The 21,355-nt window shown below is 34.5% G+C and overlaps 1 protein-coding gene across 3 annotated transcripts in view; it reads left to right on the top strand.

The window, feature by feature from the left end:
• CNTN5 (contactin 5) overlaps positions 1-19,800 on the top strand; it is a 1,351,205-nt gene extending 1,331,405 nt beyond the window's left edge. For 2 of the 3 annotated variants that reach the window (XM_053203841.1, XM_053203840.1), the window contains exons 23-26: positions 3,475-3,661; positions 4,103-4,215; positions 12,155-12,323; positions 17,007-19,799. In XM_053203841.1, the coding sequence (XP_053059816.1) occupies positions 3,475-3,661; positions 4,103-4,215; positions 12,155-12,323; positions 17,007-17,110 (573 nt within the window). In that variant the 3' untranslated portion in view covers positions 17,111-19,799. Of the gene's footprint in view, positions 1-3,474; positions 3,662-4,102; positions 4,216-12,154; positions 12,324-17,006 lie in introns of all 3 variants that reach the window. The other variant, XM_053203839.1, reaches the window with a different exon arrangement.
• Positions 19,801-21,355: the final 1,555 nt, after the last annotated feature.

Genomic DNA, 21,355 nt, shown 5'->3' on the forward strand with positions numbered 1-21,355 from the left:
TTCCTGTTTTTTAAACATGATAGAAAGAGAATGTATGCTTTTTTTTTAGGTTTCTCTATAGGTTTTATTTTTTTTTTGGTGCTTTTTTATTAAGCTTTTTATTTTAAATCTAGTATAGTTAACATACAGTGTTATGTTAGTTTCAGGTGTACAATATAGTGATTCAACAGTTTCATACATCATTACTCAGTGCTCATCACAATAAGTGTACTCTTAATCCCTTCACTTATTTCACCTACCCCCCCTCTGATATTCTTTGTTTTAAACAAGTACCCTTAGTTAAAGTTATTTTTTTTTCAGCAAGAACATGTTTTACTTGATGCATACTTCAGAATACACTCTAAGTTTAGCTGATGCAAGAAGAATTTCTGTTTTTTTCACATTCAGTTACTTAAGAAACATTTTATCTGTCACTTAGGATGCTTTATTTTAGGGTGATTAATCGGAACATTAAACATTCAATATTTAGAAGTCCAAAATTTATAGTTGAAATCTGTATCAAATCTGTATCAAAATTTGTCAAATTTGACCATACTCATCTCCCTCAAGTACGTATATTTAATCAATTTAAAATAATCTAACCAATTAAATTAAAATAGAAAAGCAAGAATCAGATTGTTGCAAGAGCAACAATCAGATGTTGTTGCTCATCCAACAACATCTCAGCCAATTTTGCAGTTTGAAAATAACTTAGATTTATTCAGTTAAAATATTCTCAAACACCAAGCAAGATAAGCTAGTTCTCAGAATTGGGAATAATGAGTCCATCATCATATAGAAGATAGGATTTTAGAGGAGTCCAGCTTTAATCAAATAGCTTTAATCAAACAGATATTTGAAGTTCAGTCAGTTCAAATCTGTGAAGAGACAGGTATGAGAAGTAAGAATGCAATTATCTTTTTAGGCTTTAAAAAAAATAGAGATAGATATATACATAGATATACAAGATCTGTGTAGATGTATCAGACAGTTTTAGTCCCAAAGAACTAAACTACTCTAAATAGTCTAAGAGGTACTTTATTATAGTTATTAAATGCTTTACTAACTTATCAAGTTAAATTAATAGACTCCAGGGTGACTTGAAAGACCAAGAATGACTCTTAAAGTCAAACTATAGAATCAACACAAAGGAAGATGTCTTTTAAGCCACCAGCCCCAGAAGCACACTCCACTACCATGGTTAAGGAAGCCTCTATAATCAGGATGGTGCCACATTCAGGAAGCGGCTGTGATCTGGAGAGCTCTGCTACTGTTGCCGGTTCCAGAATCCCACCATGCCAACTATGATTTGTACCAACGAAATAAACATCCTGCGCCCTACTTCTTGACTAACAAAGCTGATGGTTAGACAATGAATCACTTATTAATGCTGCCTGGAGGGGCAGGGAGTGGAGGATAAGTAATGACTCCCTTAATGTGCTTACCAGCAGAAAAGAAGAAGCAGAAGTTCAATCTCCATCTCACTTTTATTTTCAAATTCCAGGCATATTCATCTGACTGGCTGAAGTTAAAACACATTGAATCCTAACTACAAAGGAGTCTTAAAAATAATATTTTTAGCTCTCCATCCTCTTCAGTACAGGAAGACAACTGGAACGAGAGGAAATGGATGTTGAACACTAATGTACCATATCCCTTTGGTTACTCAACATACATACACATCATTTTCCACATTCAACAACCCTAAAAAGTAACAATAAGCAACAACCATATTCCAAACTGATATGGTACAAATGTAGCTTTTTAAAAATTTTAAACGTTTATTTATTTATTTTTTAGAGAGAGAGTACAAGCTGGGGAGGGGCAGAGAGAGAGGGAGAGAGAGACTCCAATACAGGCTCTGTACTGTCAGCACAGTGGCCCATGTGTGGTTCAAACCCACGAACTGTGAGATCATGACTTGAGCTGAAGTCAGACACAACCGACTGAGCCACCCAGGTGCCCCAACAAATATAGCTTTTACAAATGAAAATATATGTACCCTTTCCCCAAACAAGAAATTCAAATCTGTCCGTGTCAGGGTGAAAGTTTATTCTTCCTCTAATGAACTATATTAGAAAGTTACCTATGCACAACACTATATAAAATATCACAAGAAATAAGAGGCCCAAGTCATTTAATATGTATATACAAAACAGTACATGGAAGACAGTATGGCTATTATAGTCTTCATTTAATAAAATTGCAGTTACAATTTATAACTTCCTTCTTCCTCTACCCATTTCTTATTCCCTTTGCCTTCAGCCAGCACCTAGGCTGGTAAAGACCTTTTAATTTGATATGGTGACTCAAATGTTTTTTCCTCAGAGATGAGAGCCTATAATGACTTCCTATGGCTACAGATGGAAATGGTAGTCTTTGGCATGCTCCAGAATATTTCAAATAACAAACCCCTTGCTGCCCACAATGTATGGCAGCACCCTTAGCTGAAAAAACATCTGGAAAATATGGTGTTTGGCTTTCTAGCCTCTGCAGTAGACAAAGCACTTCAAGAAGCATGAAATGGGTGCAGTGATCCACTTCTTTCACCACAGTAATGAATAGGGGAAAAAAGCACTACTGTTCTATTACTTTTACCATAGTAAGTAAGTAGAGAAATAAAAACTACCCTTTTATCTACTTCTACATGGTTATGCTCTAAGGTCTGAAACAGAGTTAAGCTTTAGGTATATAAAGATAAGACAATTAAAGTCACAAAGAAATTAAGTTTGGTACAAAAGCAGCCACCACAAACTTATAATCAGGAAAGGTCATTTCTGCCTCCCTCCCAGATCCTAGCAATGTGACTTCTCTACATTTAGACCACTCCCAAGTACCATGAGTGTTATTAAACCCATACAGCTTAGGGGCACCTGGGTGGCTCCGTTGGTTGAGCGTCCGACTTCAGCTCGGGTCATGATCTCACAGTCTGTGAGTTCGAGCCCCGCGTCGGGCTCTGCGCTGACAGATCATAGCCCGGGGCCTGTTTCAGATTCTGTTTCTCCCTCTCTCTGACCCTCCCCCATTCATGCTCTGTCTCTCTCTCTCTGTCTCAAAAATAAAATAAAAGGTTAAAAAAAAATACAGCTTGTATGACTCATCTTTATGTGGGGCCCAGGAGGAAATACTGTTCATGTCGATTTCTCAAATAATTCATTCAAAGCCCCATGGCTTTGAAAGGTAAAGTTTCTGATAACTTATGAGAGAAAAGCACTTCTTCAGTTTCTTTGAATAATTTTTCCTTAATGTCAGGATGTGTTTTTGACTCTTTCCAAGCAATTCATGCTACCAAGCTAGAAGATAGCACCTTTTGTGGCTCTGTTGAGTACTGCTAAGATGCACACAGACACAGATCAGGCAATGACTGACTGATTTTTGTCTCATTAGTAACACCTGTTAATGTTTTAAGAAAACATCAAAAAAGAAAAAAATCAAACAATCACAATCATAGGAGAAACTTCAAAGTTAATCTGTCATGTAATAATTTGTTGACAGGTTGGTTATTGGAAAGACATGGAACAAGAAGATGCAGCAGAAACAGTCAAAACTAGAGGAAATGAGTCATCTGTCATTCTAACAGGATTAGAAGGAAATACTTTATATCACTTCAGAGTGAGGGCTTATAATGGTGCTGGATATGGGCCACCTAGCAGTGAAGTGAGTGCAACCACCAAGAAATCCCGTAAGTGACCTGGGCTTTTTGTTTGTTTCAGACAAAAGGGGATATATCTGTTAACATTTCTGAAAGCCATGTGAGATACATAATAAGGAGAGCTAAAGGGGAGTTTTGATTTTTAGTCTTGCTTCAATGCTTAGATCTGAATTCCAAATCTAGCTCAAAAAATTTTGTATTCACAGTAGATAAAGGTTATCTTCCTGTGAAACAAGGCCAAGCAATTTTGACACAGAAAGAAGATAAAAGGATTCTGGTTCAAAAGCTCAGTAGAGTAGCCATTAAAATGACACTCCTGGAGCAAAGACCTTCCTTATCTGACTCCAGCTGGAAAGAAGCCTATGGTGTCAGCCAACTACTAAACACAAGAAAAGACTGAAATACAAAGATTTAAGTGAAGAAATGTAGTTAAGACTCCTTATCAGTTCACTTACACTTTTTATTTTGCAGCCCCTAGTCAAGCACCTAGCAATCTCAGGTGGGAACAGCAAGGTTCTCAACTTTCTCTTGGCTGGGAACCTGTCAGACCATTAGCCAACGAATCTGAAGTCATGGGCTACAAGGTCAGTGTGCTTCTTCACTCTCTGGTATAGATATTCAGCTCAAAAACTGTTATTATGAGGATGTACAGTTAATAAGGCATAAAAAGACCCATTAGCATACCTGCTTTTTCCCAATAATTTTTTACCTATAACGTAGGAAAAAGTCTCCCTCCAATGGGAAAGCCAAGGCAGTAAAAATCAGTTTCAACTGCAAAAGATATAGGAAGGGAAGAAGTAGGAAAAGCAGCAACAATTTGAACACAGGATGAAGATGGCTCCGTGAAGCACATGTGAGGGCCAGCAAAACTTGGGCGGAGTCCTGGAATTCTTTCCCAGTAGACAAACTTTTCTGGCAGATAACAAAGACTGGATGACTTAATTTGAGTGGAAAGACTCTATTAGCAGAAAAAAGAAGAAATGCTAAGGCCAGCACTCTGGGTTAAGAAAGAGTCCATGGAGAGGCAGCAAGCTCCAAAATAGACACAACATTTCACATACAGTCATCCTGCAATGTACCAGCAAGAGGGCTGGGAATATAAAAACATTTAGTTTGTTTTTGAAAAACAACTTTGGAAAAAAAAAAGAAAAACAACTTTTTCTCTAATTTTAAAATATATATGTGGTCTATGTATTGAATTGGCTGAATTTAAAATTCTTTTTTCATCAGATTCGATGATTGTCTTAAACTCTATATAGAATCATTAGTTGATTATTATTTATATAATAAACTTTAAGCATTTTAATGATAATATTTAGACTGAAAATCATTATTAATGTGACTTTTCAATCATCAGAAAGGGTAACACAGTATTTTATATATAAAGTGCTAAAACTCTGAAACTAACAACTGAAGAAGTTATAAATGGAATATATTTTAAGGTAGGTAATTCCCATTAAGCATATTTTAAGATACACATTATATTATTTCTTACAGACTGTAATTAATGTGGATTGCAGACACTTTCATTACTCAACCACACACACTGAAATCTGTTCTCATTCTCAGAGATATTGAATTTGATCTTTTGGGGGAGGGCAGGTGAGCTATTTTTTTAATCCAGCTAGAAGTATAGTATGCAATTACTTATGAGTGTATATCAGATGCGTGTTTTTCCAGCATGGACTTGCATTTGTTAGGTATAGTGGGAAAATAACACTAGCTTCTGAGTCAGACAGACTTTTGTTACTTTTGTGTTACTCTGAGCAAGTTGCTTGATCTCTCTGGGTCTCATTTTCTTAACTTCAAAATGGCAAAATAAAAATAAAATAATATATATCACACAGGATTGTTTTAAGGGTTAAATAAGATAACTTATGTAAAATAGTACATAGCTGTTAGCATATAGAATGTGCTTACTTAAAAATAGCTACTATTTATTCTAATTTTTGGAGGAAAATATCTGGTTAGGTGAAATTTTAACAAAAGGAACTGATCTTTGAAAAATGCTTGCCAGTTCTGTCTACAGGAAGACAGTACAAGTCACCCTAGAATACCTTCTTGTTGGGGGAAGAATCACTAGCTTGTTCCATCTTAGGTGTGTAAGTTAATGACAAGTAGGTACACATTGACAGAGGATTTTTCTTTCTTTTATTTCCTTGAAATAGTTATACTTTCTTATGTCCTTGAGGAGAAACAGCTGCTCCCTAAGAGAGGAGTCTGTTGATAACAAATGGAGTGAAACCTCAAAGCCTGTTCTTTTGCAACTAAATATTTTTAGAATTTCTGACCGACAGGATAATCCCCAATGAGAGATTTATTGGCAGAAATGTCACTAAGGGCCCCATGAGGGAAAGAAGAATTTAGGCTGATGACTGCAGCTTAATGCAGAGCCTGGATTCTCCTGGGAAAGTCCAGTTTTCACAGAGCAGGTAGCTCTGGCTGAAATCTCCTCCTGATGCAGGCACAGGGACTCCTGGGTGGCTCAGTTTAGGGTCTGACTTCGGCTCAGGTCATGATCTCATGGTTCATGAGTTCAAGGCCTGCATCAGGATCTCTACTTCAGCATAGATGCTCTTCAGATCCTCTGTCTCCCTCTCTCTGCCTTTCTCTCTCTCTCTCTCTCTCTCTCTCTCTCTCTCTCTCTCTCTCCACCTCTTAAAAATAAATAAACATTAAAAAAATAGAAACAGTAGGCACACCTGGGTGGCTTAGTCTGTAAGCATAGGACTTCAGCTCAGGTGGTGATCTCACAGTTTCTGGGTTCGAGCCCGCATAGGGCTCTGTGCTGACACCTCAGATCCTGGGGCCTGCTTCAGAGTCTGTGTCTCCCTCTCTCTCTCTGCTCCTCTCCTGCTTGCACTCTCTTTATAAATAAATAAATAAATAAATAAATAAATAAATAAATAAAACATTAACAAAAAAGAATAGCTGCAAATTTAAACTAAACGATGTAACCCAGAGAACACAAGCTTGTAGCCCCCTTTTCTGAGTATGACTCTGAGGAAAACTCCTCTAGCCCAGACAAGGATCTGCACTGCAGCTAAAGAGCTGTGCCCCTGCAGGGAGGTTCACACAAGTGTGGAATGGCCAAGGTTGAGGATGAAACTCAGAGGAAAATGATCTCTTTGATTCCTACTACATCCCCACAAATTACTGCCAAACCAAGAATGACCTAACCTCTGGACCAAGAATGCCAGTACAATAGTGGGCCACCTAATTAGTGTATGGCAGTCACAAAGACTAACTAAAGTAGGGACAAGTCAGCACACTACTTCCCTATCCACAAGGTAATTTGAGGTAGAGGACTTCCTGCTAAACAGGGTAAGAGAAAGCTTCCACCATAAATTCCAATATCAAAAAGAGAAGTAAATTTATTTTTGCTCCTTATCTTTGCTAAGTTACTTTACTTTTATAAGCAAAAGACATCACTAGAAATGTACATCGTATCTACATACGTAAGTTTCAGCCTGTGACAACTTGGAGTCAATGCTTAAATTTAAAATGCAAAGATTACATATTCCACCTTTTGTATTAAGTCCAGTGTAAAGTAGATGAATTCATAAAGGTCTTTAGCTCAAAGTTTTCCGGATTTTGAAAATTATTGAAAGATGATAAAAATGGAGAAAAATAGATTTGTTCTCCAGACTTGACCCATAATAATACACTCAATTTTTTTTTACTTATAGTTAGGATACTATATACGAGATTTAACTCATTCTTTGAAAACAAACCACAAAGATAGCATAATAAAATAATAATAAGTTAAAATAGTGGAATTTGACTAATCCATTTTCTAAGAAGCATGTATCTGGCTTGTTAACTTCAGAATTGAAGTGTGAATATATATATAAGGCTAATACATTAACAGAGAACTATATGAGACATTTTGTGCAAGGTGTTAACAAGAAAAAGGAGGTCTCCTTATCATAAATCTTATTGGAAACTTGACCAAGAATGTAGTGGAAGAAGGATAGAATCAACCCATATGATTGTGTCAGAGGTGACACATTAGAATTAAATCCATTCAGATAAATATGAAGTATTACCTAGCTGTGAAATTTCTTACTGCATTTTTGAGGTCATCCAAGATATCCTGAACTTCCTGAGATTTTGTTTAACAAGCCCAGATTTGACAGTAATAGTTTCAAGACATCACAGTTTTTCATTTAAAACTAAGAGAAATGCAAGCTTGAAGAACCAGAAGAAAATTGGGGAATTCCAGATATGGCTACAAAATAATGTCATTCATATAAAATAAATCTCCATTTGAAAAGTTGAATCAAATTTGGGCATTTATTTGTGTATTTAGGACTTCTTCAGGTCAATTATTATTATTTTATTTTCTTGTCTTTACATTTTCAAATTCAGAAATAGTAACCTATATTATTAATATATTATTTATAAGTGATCAGGAAAATGGAGCAAAAATTTCAAATAATTTTTTCTAATTTAATGTATTTTTCCCAAATAAATTCTTTTCAAAGAAGAAAATTTCATTTTTGTAATTCCTCTAGTGTGAGGTCTATATGTAGAGTCCTTACTAATTTGGGCATATCTGTTACTGGCATTCCTAAAGAAATACCAATACCAATAACAAAGCTGTGGTGTAAAGCATATTCAGCCATAATTCTCCTTAATAATCTTGAGCATGGAGGAACTTTTTCTTTATATTCTGAAAGAAGCTTAGCAAGATTATAAAGTAAAACAACCATCTTATCTCCACTTTATTCTTCTCACATAGATTTAAGTTCAAGTGAAAGGGAAAATAATTATCAAATCCCGAGGAGCTATACTTTCATTTGTGCAAATATTACCTTCCCCAGCAAAGAAACTTTTATATACTCAGAAAATAATGCAAGCAGTTCAGAAGGAATTCAGGACAAGGACCTCAGGCTACATACCAAAAAAAATAAGGTCTTATTTTTCTAGTCTACAACTACAAAATATCATTTCCTAGATATACAACTACTTTTCCGTACATCTCCCCCCATCACCTCTACTTTCTGCCTATTTACAGAGCCAAAGAGAGTAAGGGAAAATCAGGCTCAAAGTTTACATGTTATTATGTGATCCATCAATATAAACAGAAGTTTATATTTATTTATCTAACTTAGATAGCAGGGCCTTCCAGACTCCTGAGATATATGTACACTTGGATTGATATTTTATTCCACACCCTACAGAATTCTGAAGCCCACCTCTATATTTATCCAGGAAGCCAACCTCTATATTTATCCAGCTTCTCAGGGGCCTTAATGTCTATGATCATTCTGGTCTCACTGATTTCCGGTATCTTGCAGTTGTTCCTTCATGTTATATTCACCCTATGTATGGACACAGCCTCTTTCTTGTGATACCCCAAAATTTAAAAAGACTCATATATAATTCTCTTACATGTAATTATGCTTGAAATTTTTCATTATAAAATATTTTTAAAATGAAAACAGAAATGACATATATTATTAAATATATGCATGTACAAAGCAGACTTGATAGAAATGTTGGCGGGAGCAGGCAGAGTGAAAAGCACACCTTAGATGCAAGGATCTGAAAATTGTCCATAGGAAGTCCTGTTCTTAAAAGTGCATCTGGCTATACTCCAGTCAGTGGCTTCTTACTGGGACTTGTGCTTCCCAACTTTTTTCATCTTGCTTCTACCATTTTGCTGACTTGTCCCCACCCTCCTCTTTCTACTAGAGCTTCAGATTCCTTGCCCTCTATTATGAAGAGCAGCTGTCCCCATTGACTACTCCCAAGATGCTCAGCTGCTGATTAGGCCCTCCTTTTAATTGGATCCATCCTTCTCAGGGGGCACTTATAGTAAAACCAGCAAAATTTATTGTTATATCTTTAAGCATACTCATGCCATTATTCTGTTAGCATCAGACATATGGACTAGCCATTTCCAGACCATGCCTTTCAAAATAGCAGTACAGCTTTAATTTTTTTGTTTAGAATTACTTCTTTGAATAACTCACTCCTCCCAGCTGTTAAGGAGAATTTGAGAATAGTCTTGAAAATACACTTTCCTTTATGCCTAAAGATAGCTGCCATGGTAACTGCCATTCTGTAAATGTCCAGATTCGCAAAGTATTCTCTGGTCTCCTTATTGTCAATAACTATTTCTGACATGTCTTGACTTAGCCTTGACTTAACTCCTTAGCTAACTCACACATTCCTCATTCTAATTCATCTTTTCTAAATCAGGATTTTAAAATAAGCCAAGATTCTCTAAAGTATCTAAGACTAACCATTAATTTAATGTATCTTTTCACTTAGTATACCCACTTACTGTCTCATAGCATCACATCTCCCTGGATGTATTGGTAAAAGCCACATTTAATTTCAAACTCCTTTTGCTACCATTAACTGGCATTTTTCCTGCGTTTACCTTTTGTCTCTAAATCTCAACTGATCCACAAATTTTTTTTCAACTCTGGATTTTACAGAAGCATTAGATATGCATTACTAGCTGCATTTTTCTTTGTCATAAGAATTGTAATTTATTGAACCATAACAAGAATGTCCTCTAAAACAGTCACTCCCCTGCCAATCCCCACCAATTTACATACTTTCCCATTGCCATAAATTTGCTTTCTAATTACCTCATGTGGATGATTAGAATTCTAATTCATTACACTGCTACAGTCAAAATGAGAAACCTAAATTCTGACACAATTATAATTTTTTAAGCCGAAAGAACCTGCTATGGGCATGCTCTGAGAAATGTTTCTGATTCCTCAAGTCTTGACCAAGTACCCATGCTGTGCATTGCTATCTCACTAAACACAGTTCCTATTGCAGTATATATCACACTTCATTGCATTGATATCTGTCTCTACTGTTATACTGTAAGTGCCATGAGAGCAGGAACGATGTGGTCTTGTTCTCTTATGAATCTCCGATACATAGCACTGTTCCTGGCCCACATGATATGCCCAATAAATATTTGATGATACTCCTATCATTCTGAAGCTAAGCTGAGGCTATGACTTCCTTCCCTATAAGTATTTCAGTACATACAATTATTGCACAGGTTATATACTTTTCAAGAGAAGTTACTTCTCTCCTGAAACCCTGAAGTAAACTTAAATCTGTGAAAGATAAAGGAAATGAAATTGAGGGGCCATATATTACCAGAATGCAAAGGGGAGAATCAGATGCAGGCAGACTTCAATATATATCAATATTGTTCTGCTAAAGTTTATTCCCCTCTATGTACATTGGTTCAAGTGCAAAACATATTTTTAAAAGGAAAAAAAGTACAAATTTTTTGTCTAACTTCCTAAGACAGTCCATCTTTTATGATGCAATTGAAATACTGACCACCGACAAAGAACAATAATGGCAACAGAAGTAGCTTTCTCTTATTAAGCTTACCATGCACCAGGTCCTATGATGGGCATTTTATATGAATTCTCCCATTTCATTCTCCTAACAAAGCCATGAAAGAAAAATTATTATCTTTATTATATACTAGAGGCACTCGAGGTTTAGAAAGATTAGTAACTTGCCCAAATTTGCCCAGACAGGAATATGGAGATTGTGTTTTGTTTTGTTTTGTTTTGTTTTGTTTTGCTTTGTTTTGTTTGTAGGAGATTGTTTTGAATTGGGATCTGTAAGTACATACAATATAATATAGCTCTGAAACAGCTCTTAACTGATCATCAGAACACTAACCTTCCAATGCAATATTTTCCCTAACTAGCCACCTGATCTTGTATAAATTGCATAACTCCTGTGTTCTTTGCTTCCTAAAATGTAAACATGGGATAATTCTATGTCCTAATTTGTAATTCTGAAACTTCCATGAATACATGTTCTATTCTAGCACCACGGACAGGTGTTGAAAAAGCCTTCCCTCTACCGGCCAAAGTATCCAAATGCCAGTTCACAGAAAAGCAAACAACAAAAGTAAAAGTAAAAACACTAAAATGTTAACTTCCAGCCATTTCTTACATTGTTAAGGATTTATTTTTGATGCGTTTAAGAAATTATCACTTTAGTCCTTTCAATTGAAGAGGACAGCTGTGAGTACTCACTCGGGATACTATCCATTTCAATAACCAAGAGTAAAAGACTTTTAGTGATATGCTCCCTCACTACCTACTGCCCTAGTCTCAATATCACCATCTCCATATATCTTCTGTTTATTCCATACCTAATGCTATGGTTTTGTACTGCTTGGGTGTATTTTTTAATCTTCTCTTATCTTTTCCTAGAATTCTCATCCTTTTCTCCAACTGGTGAACTCTATTTATCTTCACATACTTAGTTCAGGCATCTCCTCCTCTAAAACGTGTTTCCTAACCCAGACAGAATTAAATTCTCTCTTCTATATTTTCATAGCATCTTTTTACACTTCCAATGCTGCACATAGCACATGCATTATATTTGCTTACATATCTGTCAAAGATGTAAGCTCCCTCTGCTCAAAATGTGACATACAGTAGTCAGTCAATAAACATTTGGAATCCTCAACTGAATAGCAAATGTTTAAACCTCTGATATTATTTCCAGGTTTTTTACAGGCAAGAGGGGCACAGCAACAGTCAAGTTATTGAAACACAGAAACCTCAAGCAGTAGTACCTCTCCCTGATGCTGGAGTCTATATTATTGAAGTTCGAGCATACAGTGAAGGAGGGGATGGAACGGCTAGTTCCCAAATCAGGGTGCCATCCTATTCAGGTATGTTTTGATTGACATAATAGGCTTAATTTGATGACTACCAACAAATAGTGTAAGCCTCACCAAAATTAATATGATGAATTGCATGGTTCACATGAAGGGTCTCATTTCTCACTCTGATTTCCATACCATCCTCCAATTAATACAAACCATGGTAGCATGTCCATAAGTGCAGAATTTCTACGAATCTAGAAAGAGGTCGATCTTTACATTAGAGTGTGCTTATTTGTGAAATTCCTTGCCTATCATGGTCTCAAGCAGCACCTTACTGGCTATTTCAACTTTGCAATATTTTTTTAAATGTTTATTTATTTTTGAGAGAGAGACAGAGACAAAGACAGAGTATAAGCATGAGCATGAGCAGAGGAGGGGCAGAGAGAGGGGAGAGACAGAATCTAAAGCAGGGTCCAGGCTCCGAGCTGTCAGCACAGATCAGCACAGAGCACAACACAGGGCTTTAACTCATGAACCGTGAGATCATGACCTGGGACTTAACTGACTGAGACACCTAGGTGCCCCTGCAATATTGCTTTTAAACTGCCATTGCACTATTTTAACATACTCATTTTTCTATTATCTTGGTCACCTTTATCATTAGATAATGGAGAATGAGGTACAGGAAAGTTTAAAGGAAATTCTTCTTAAAATTAAACTTTGATCATGTTTATTGATTTCAAAATAAATTGTAAATTCTATTGTGTATTATTTTTGTATTGCTTTGTCAGCTTTACTGAGATATAATTCATACATAAAATTTTGTAGGTTTAAGGTATACAACTTGTTGATTTGATACACTTATACATTGCAAATTTATTACCACCATAGCATTATCTAACTAACACCTTCATCACCTCATATAACTGCCATTTCTTTTTGTAGTGAGAACATTTAAACTTTACTCCCTTAGCAACTTTCAAGTATGTACTACAGTATTATTAACTGTACATTAGATTTCCAGAATTTATTTGTGACTCATTGTTATTATTAACAATATTAATAATTTCCAGCTTTTACTGAGCCTTTATTATGTGTTAGGCACGATCATAAGTCCTTTAAATACATCATCTTATTCAGTCTTAGTAACAATTATATGAAGTAGATGGCATTATTCATATTTTACAGAGAAATTTTAAGTAACTTGCCTAAGATCTAAGTGGAAGAACCAGGATTTGGACCCAGGTATGGTTGTCTCCAAGGCCACATATCTTTACCTCTTTACCACTACCATCATTATTACATCAGCAAAGGAATTATAGGACAAAAACTTTCCAAATTTGGTAATGAATAACCATTTCATTGATGTAGTCAAAAAAGGAAACAAAAGATTTAATAAAGTATGCAAATCTCTCATTAAGAAAATATTAGACAATTTTCATTAAGTCCGAATAAAAATATTTAATGTGCATTTAATTAATGGGAAATTATGAACATTATTTATTATCATTCTCAAGCAGATTGTAAGCCCAAAGGGAGGTATCCAGTGATATCCTATAGGACTCTGTATGTGGCTTCATTGTATTCAACATATTTATTATCAATTTGGATTAAGACAAAGGCATTATATATGAATTTTTTTGATGCCAAAAAATGAGGTAGAAAAAAAATAAAAATAAATGAGGTAGAAGGCAAATATAGGGAAGAAAATAATTAGAATGAAACTTTGAGGAAAAAAAAAACATTGACATAATATTTGATAAGTAAACTCTTACATAAAAATACAAGATGAGGGGCACCTGGGTGCCTCAGTTGGTTTAATGTCCAACTCTTGATTTCGGCTCAGATTATGATCTCACACATTGTGAGATCCAGCCCTGTGTTGGGCCTCGTGCTGATTGTGCAGCCTGCCTGGGATTCTCTCTCTCCCTCTCTCTTCCCCTGTCCCTCCCCAGCTCTTTCTCTCTTTCTCCCTTTCTCGCTCTTTCTCTCTCTCTCTCAAAATAAATAAATAAACATTTAAAAAATACAAGATGAGATAAAGGATATTATTGGGACAATTGATAAAATTTGAATAATGTCTATAGATTACATTATATATATATATATATATATATATAAATTAATTTCCTCTTTTAAAAAATTCTGTGGCTATATAAGAAAATGTCTTATTTTTAGGAACTATGCATTAAAGTATTTAGGGTGAAAGGTACATCATGTCTGCAACTTACTTTCAAATGGCTCAGGAAATTGTATATATTTATAGAGAAAATAATAAAGCAACAATGATGAAACAAACATTTAAGGAATCTGGATGAATTCTTTGTTCTATTTTTATAGCTTTTTGACACATCTAAAATTGTTTCAAAATTAAATGTTAAAAATAAAAAACACAAGATATAGGAAATCTGACACTTTTCAGAAATTCAGGTGAAAAGGCCTAAGAATTTAAATATATTGTGGCCCCACAAAAACTTAATACACTTTATGATTCATTTATAAAAGTATAATTTCAAGAGCAAGAAAGGTAATAATGTCTCCACACTGATTAGTTCACAATTGAACTGTTCATATGTGAGTATAAATTTTCAAGAGCACCTTGACAGATTATTTCCACAAAATGAAAAAGATGACAACTCTCTTCTTTATTTGCTTCATAAGTCTCAAATTTCTAAAAACAACAATACAATGAGCATTTACTGACCCTTGATCATATTCTTGGCATTATGCTAGGTGTTTTCTATATATTATCTTATCCTTTTAACAAACTTCTAAGTATTTTATTATTCTCCAAATCCCCAAGATTCCTTTCAACTCTAAGACAGAGTGTAAAGTGTCATCTGGACAATATCAGCCCCAAGTTTGAGAGTACTTATTAAAGACCTTGATTCTCCCATTGTACTGTAACTTCTATTCCATGAAAAACAAATTGTCAACTTTTATGTTTTAGTTAAAATGATATGGCTAGTGCAACGTTTCTGAGTTTTAATGAAGTGAAAACATAATATTGTCTATCACAGACCCATAAGCAACAATTGGTTTCTTTCTTATCATTTTCCAAAAACCAAAAGCTCCAAGAAGTTCAAGGACTTGCTCAAGTGAAAAAGCTATTGATTTTGCAGTTGGGACTAAGACATAATTCAGTGTAGTTGTTTGTATTTTGTTTTGATTTGCTATACTAAAATAATGTTTTTTCTTTGTGGATTCTATGTGAAATTTGAGATATAGTCCCCACTTAGCATCCTGAAAGTGAGATGTTTTTATAAAAGTATCATGTTAGTGGATTTGACAAGGACTCAGTCACTGTCAAAAAAAAAAAATAGAAAAAACTATTTTCACAGCTTTTATTATTAAGCATGCATATCACTCCAGTGAAGCTTTCTCCTTATGCTTTTCTTATAGCTCACATGTAGCCATGCACTTCCTCTTTTGTACAAGTTGAATTACATGTAACATTCTCTAATATGTTGATTAATAGTTTCATTAGCACCTTAGCTGTAAAAATTTTCAAAGTAAAGATTTGCTGCTGCTGCTGTGTGTGTGTGTGTGTGTGTGTGTGTGTTACCAAACAAATGATTCTTCAGCTCTTCAGTAAACATCTGGGGAAAATTAGATACTATTTCCATAACAAAAATTATAACCAGATCCCATTAACACTCAACTCTGGCCAGAGAAGATAACTTGACAGAAGGATGATTCCAAAAATTGAATGATACATTTATTTTATTATTAATCTATCATTAAGGTCTCAATCAAGGTCAAGGCCAGTCATTATTTTAAGAGAGACAATACATAAGAGCATCTGTTTCCACTAATCCCAGCTCAGTGACTTCAAGCAAGTTCTATTATCTAAGCTCTAGTTCCCTCAACTGCAACAGGGGGATAAAAACAATACTTACTGCATAGGTACGTCATGAGGATCGAACAAGATAATATGTGTAAAGAGTTCAGTACAGCACATTGCATATAGCAAGCATTCATTAAATATCAATCATGATGATGATACTTCAGACTTCTGGCTTGAGGAACCATTAGTAAAGTTAAATCTAAGGATAACATTTAGTTTATGTGGAGCTTAGTTATGTGGCATTACCTAAACTACTTCAAACTAATCAATTCAAATCAGTAAGTTTAATCTAACAGCCAACCCCCCTAATTCATTAACTGCATACAATAATTTGGTCTCAAGATGGAAGAATTTCTACTGGATGTAGGGAAGAGTGACGAAAGATGGCTCTCCTTTGCCAAGTTAGGTATGAAAATCTAAAATTTAAGCCTGGTCAACTTAAACAGTTAAATAAATGAATAAGCTATGAGTATAATAAATTAAATAACTTTATTACTAAATTCAAAAATTGACTGAAGTAATTGAATTAGGAATTCTTTTTGCCACAAACTTTTGCTAATTATTCTTGTTCCTTTTTCTGAACAATGTACTGTAGAAATTGTTTTATAATTCATACCTGGAATTTGGGATGTTTCCCATCAGTGAAATTTACATCATTGGTGAAAATTACACTAAATTTCCTGATTAGATTTTTTTTATTTGACATAGCCTTTTATCACAGTATTCCATATATAATTCTACCTTCCATGTAATTTTTGGGAAACCTTTATTTTATAAGCACACCCTCATTAGAAACAAACCCATGTTGCACTCATTAGTATTACATACCTAAAAACAATTCTTTCCTAGCTCAAGCAAAACCAAAATAATTTGCTCCATTTAATGCTTTTCTATTTTCACAGGTGGGAAAATCACTAGTGCTCAATCGACCCTCCACACACTCTCTCCATCTTCATCATCGGTAACAATACTCTTGGCATTGATGATTCCCTCAACCTCTTGGTGAAAACTGCAGCTTAATTTGCTTTGCTTTGCTTTAGCGTGAAAATAGCGGTGAATAGAGTATAGTGTAAGTGGAGACCCAGGACCCTGAGATGAGCTTTAAAATTTTGGGACTGCACATGGTGCACTTACAAGAGGTTGGGGGGGGAATATGACTTATCCATCAGGTTTCTCTTTGATTTTGTAAATGGAGAGGACAGTTCTTGGTCCAATAAAAATATGCAGATTGTATGTAATGAATTTTTTTTGTAAGTAAAAGTAATTTCTGTCAAATGTATTCTTTACTTTTTTAATATGTTGGAATTTGATTTTATATCTGATGATCCTGAATGTGTGCCATCCATTTGTTAATTAAGTGGTCTCTAGCAGATCTGTTTCAAACACAAATACAAAAAAAAAAACTGAGAATGAAAAGTTTGCTGAAGACTCTGCAACTATCATTTTTCCTTTGGCTAACTACCCCAATTGACAAACTGGTAGAAGATATGAAAAAAATAACTCAGTTGTGTGATCCATTATAGGATAAGTACACAAAAATTTTCTCAAAAAATTATTAGTTACTGCATAGAAAAATAGCAAAATTTGTCAATATGCTATTCTATATGCATCCCTAGGGCAAATTATTAGGGTAGGGAATAAGCCATTTACATTAGCGCAAGGTAAATAGAAAGTGATTCCAAATGAATTTAAGTGCTATTGTTTTTCATTAATTACTATGTTATCCAGCTGCAAATATAGTGTTTATTTTAGTTACAAAAAAGATTAAAGTCACATGCACAAATATGGCCACTAAAAACGGCAGACACTAATATGCTGCCAAAGGTGCTAACTTGAAAAAAAATGAATACAGGACACAGCTTTCCCATTTCCCTACCTATTGCCAAAACAGATGTTGAATTAGGTCCAGGGCTTTCTTCTAATTGTCACCAATTTTAAGGACAATCAAAATTTGTTGTGCAAATAATTATGCATACAGTTAGTCTGTGGATTAAAATGGTTCAAGCGTAACAAATAAATTTTTTATTTTTAATATACTTCCATGCATCACATACCACTTATAAAATATTAGCAACTACTAAAATAAAAAGAACATCTTGAATAAATTGATCTTTGAATTAAGCTGTGGAAATACGGCCTCAGTATAAGGGCTCAGCTAGTCTAACTAGCCATACACTGCTTGGGAAATCATCCCCATTTGCAATTTTGGGGAGTTACCTTGAATGGAAGTGACCCTAGAGAGTTTGAAATTGTAGTGAAAGTTTTCTACTTGATGATAATCATATAGAAGTTCCAACTGATATAAGAATATACCACAGTTCACCTAATACCCAAGAAGATGCCTGAAGGGATAGTTATTGCAAAGTCAAATGCCAAAAAAAGAGCTTGAAGAAACTAGTTTTGCAGATGATGTTAATATAAAAGAAAAGTAGTTTCTTTTATTTTATAAAATCTAAGCCTGTTAATTCTGTTTGTACCATCCATAACAGCAAGCAAAATGAAGCATTAATAAATTCACACTGCTGGCTCTAGAGGTTAATCTTTACAGAATCAGGATATATTGGAATTGTTGTTTTGAACATCCTAAAAGATTGGGTTCAGAGCCATAGCACAACTATTTAAGTTGCTTACTCATTCTCTTCGGGGGGGGAATTATATCCAAGACACCCCTAAACAAACAAGAAGTGATTTACAAGACTATTTTAGTTAACTGATTACTACAGTAAATGACTACAGATGGTGAATATTAAAGCCTGTGAATTATAACAACCAAGTGGCCTTCTTTCAGTACCTCTTTGGAGTGGGACAGGCTGGACTTTGCAAATAGAGGAATGCAAACTGTTTAGCAAGTAAAAATATAAATATATAACTCTCATGAATATAGTGTAGCTTGCAGGAACAAATTTTGCATCTGAAAAAAAAGATGCAGCAAGAATATAAGAGAATGGGCAATAATTTCTATTCCATATTGATTAATCAAATAATTTTCTTTATTTTCTGTGATGTTTTATACTAGATTTAGTGAAGGACTTTAAGAATTAAGTTATTACTGAAACTCTTATAAAATGAAGTCCAGTAAAATATGTCAGTTTGTGGCAAATTAAAATTAACCAATGTTTTCAACTAGCTGATGGATGGTACACATCTGATAGAATATTTACAAGTAGAATGTCTGATGTATTCTTACAGGAATTGGAGATAAGGGATGTTTTTACTCAACCTGCAAAGAATATGTATTTTGCATCATAAACTATAAAAAACACAAGTTTTAAATGTTTATGTTATGTTTTTCTGTATTACATACTTGTTACTTTGTAGAAAACAGAACAGCATTCCTTATCAAGGTACATTATTTTTCAGCTGCAGTACTGAGTGAGCTTTTTCTTGGATGGGATAATAACCGCACAGTCTTAAGTCACTAAAGAGACTGTATTTTTGTATAATGACAGTTGAACTATGAAGGAAAAAACACTTCATAAATAAAAATTTCATGAAAGTAAATGTTTTGCATACCCAAAATAAGGTACTGTGGACTCCATGTCAAACCGTTAAATATATTGTATACAATCTGTATATATACTATATATAATGGTATATATCATGTGGAAGGCACAGTCAGATAATAGTTCTGTGTACTGTTCTTGTAACACTAGATCTTTTTAATAAATAATTCTCTTTTTATTGACTTTTATCTTCTCTCCTGTGAGATACATGAATGGCATTATTTATTTCATTCACACCACACTATGATCATGATTATGGTAGTGTTTTTATGCTGAAAATATCACAATGTTAGTACTTTCTTAGTACTTTATGTTACAATTTTAGGTTCAAAAATCTCCATAGATGTCCATGGTAGTTCCAATTCAAAAAGTGGAAGCCACATCAAAGAATAAACCAAAGAAGAATTAACAAATGGAATACATTTAGAATTAGACTCATGATTGATTTATTTCTTCTCAAGAAAGGAGACTTTACCAAATGAGTTTTGAAAGAAGTTTGTTAAGTGCATAATTATGCTTTTATTTGGAACAGTCTGTAACAATCTATCTTAGGTACAATTTGCATAGATACACTTATTCATCTTTTGTGTTCCCTTAGCACCATGTATACATTTTTATTATACAAGCAATCACATGATTTTACAGTGATTTGTTTATGAATGTTTGTTTCTCTTCCACTCCCTAGGCTATGGATCCTCCAAAAGAGACTATCTTATATTTATCTTAGGATTTCTCCCACCAGTGCATAGCACAGGTACATATCAAGTGAGCAATTAATTGGGTTTAATTTAATGTTGCCCTTAAATTTTCCTGTAGAACAGGCTTCCTACACCTAGGTGATCCTCTAAGTCACCTGGGAACCCAGATCTCAGGATTCTGATTCAGTAGGTCAGAGACTAGGGAACTTTATTTTCAAAATCTTCTCAAACACAAAATGATACACCCCTACTGAAGGGAATTGGGCAATAAGTAGTACCATTTTGCATGAATTTACCCTTTGACCTAGCAATCACATGTCTAGATATCTATCCCTAAGATAGACTAGCAAAAATATGTAATGTTGAGGGAATAAGAACCACAACTGAAAACCTCTGGGATGCAGCAAAGGCGGTCTTAAGAGGAAAGTATATAGTAATCCAGGCCTTCCTAAACAAGGAAGAAAGATCTCAGATACACAACCTAACATTACACCTTAAAGAACTGGAAAAAGAATAGCAAATAAAACCCAAAAACAGCAGAAGACAGGAAATAATAAAGATTAGAGCAGAAATCAATGCTATCGAAATTAAAAAAAAAATGGTAGAACAGATCAATGAAACCAGAAGCTGGTTCTTTGAAAGAATTAACAAAATTTATAAACCACTAGCCAGTTTGATCAAAAAGAAAAAGGAAAGGACCCAAATAAACAAAATCAAGAATGAAAGAGGAGAGATCACAACCAACACAGCAGAAATAAAAACAATAATAAGAGAATATTATGAGAAATTATATGCCAATAAAATGGGCAATCTGGAAGAAATGGACAAATTTCTAGAAACATATACACTACCAAAACTGAAACAGGAAGAAATAGAAAATTTGAACAGACCCATAATCAGTAAGGAAATCGAATTAGTAATCAAAAATCTCCCAAAAAACTAGAGTCCAGGGCCAGATGGCTTTCCAGGGGAATTCTACCAAACATTTAAGGAAGAGTTAACACCTATTCTCTAGAAGCTGTTCCAAAAAATAGAAATGGAAGGAAAACT

Source organism: Acinonyx jubatus, chromosome D1, assembly GCF_027475565.1.
Source record: "Acinonyx jubatus isolate Ajub_Pintada_27869175 chromosome D1, VMU_Ajub_asm_v1.0, whole genome shotgun sequence".
NCBI classification, from domain to species: domain Eukaryota; kingdom Metazoa; phylum Chordata; class Mammalia; order Carnivora; family Felidae; genus Acinonyx; species Acinonyx jubatus.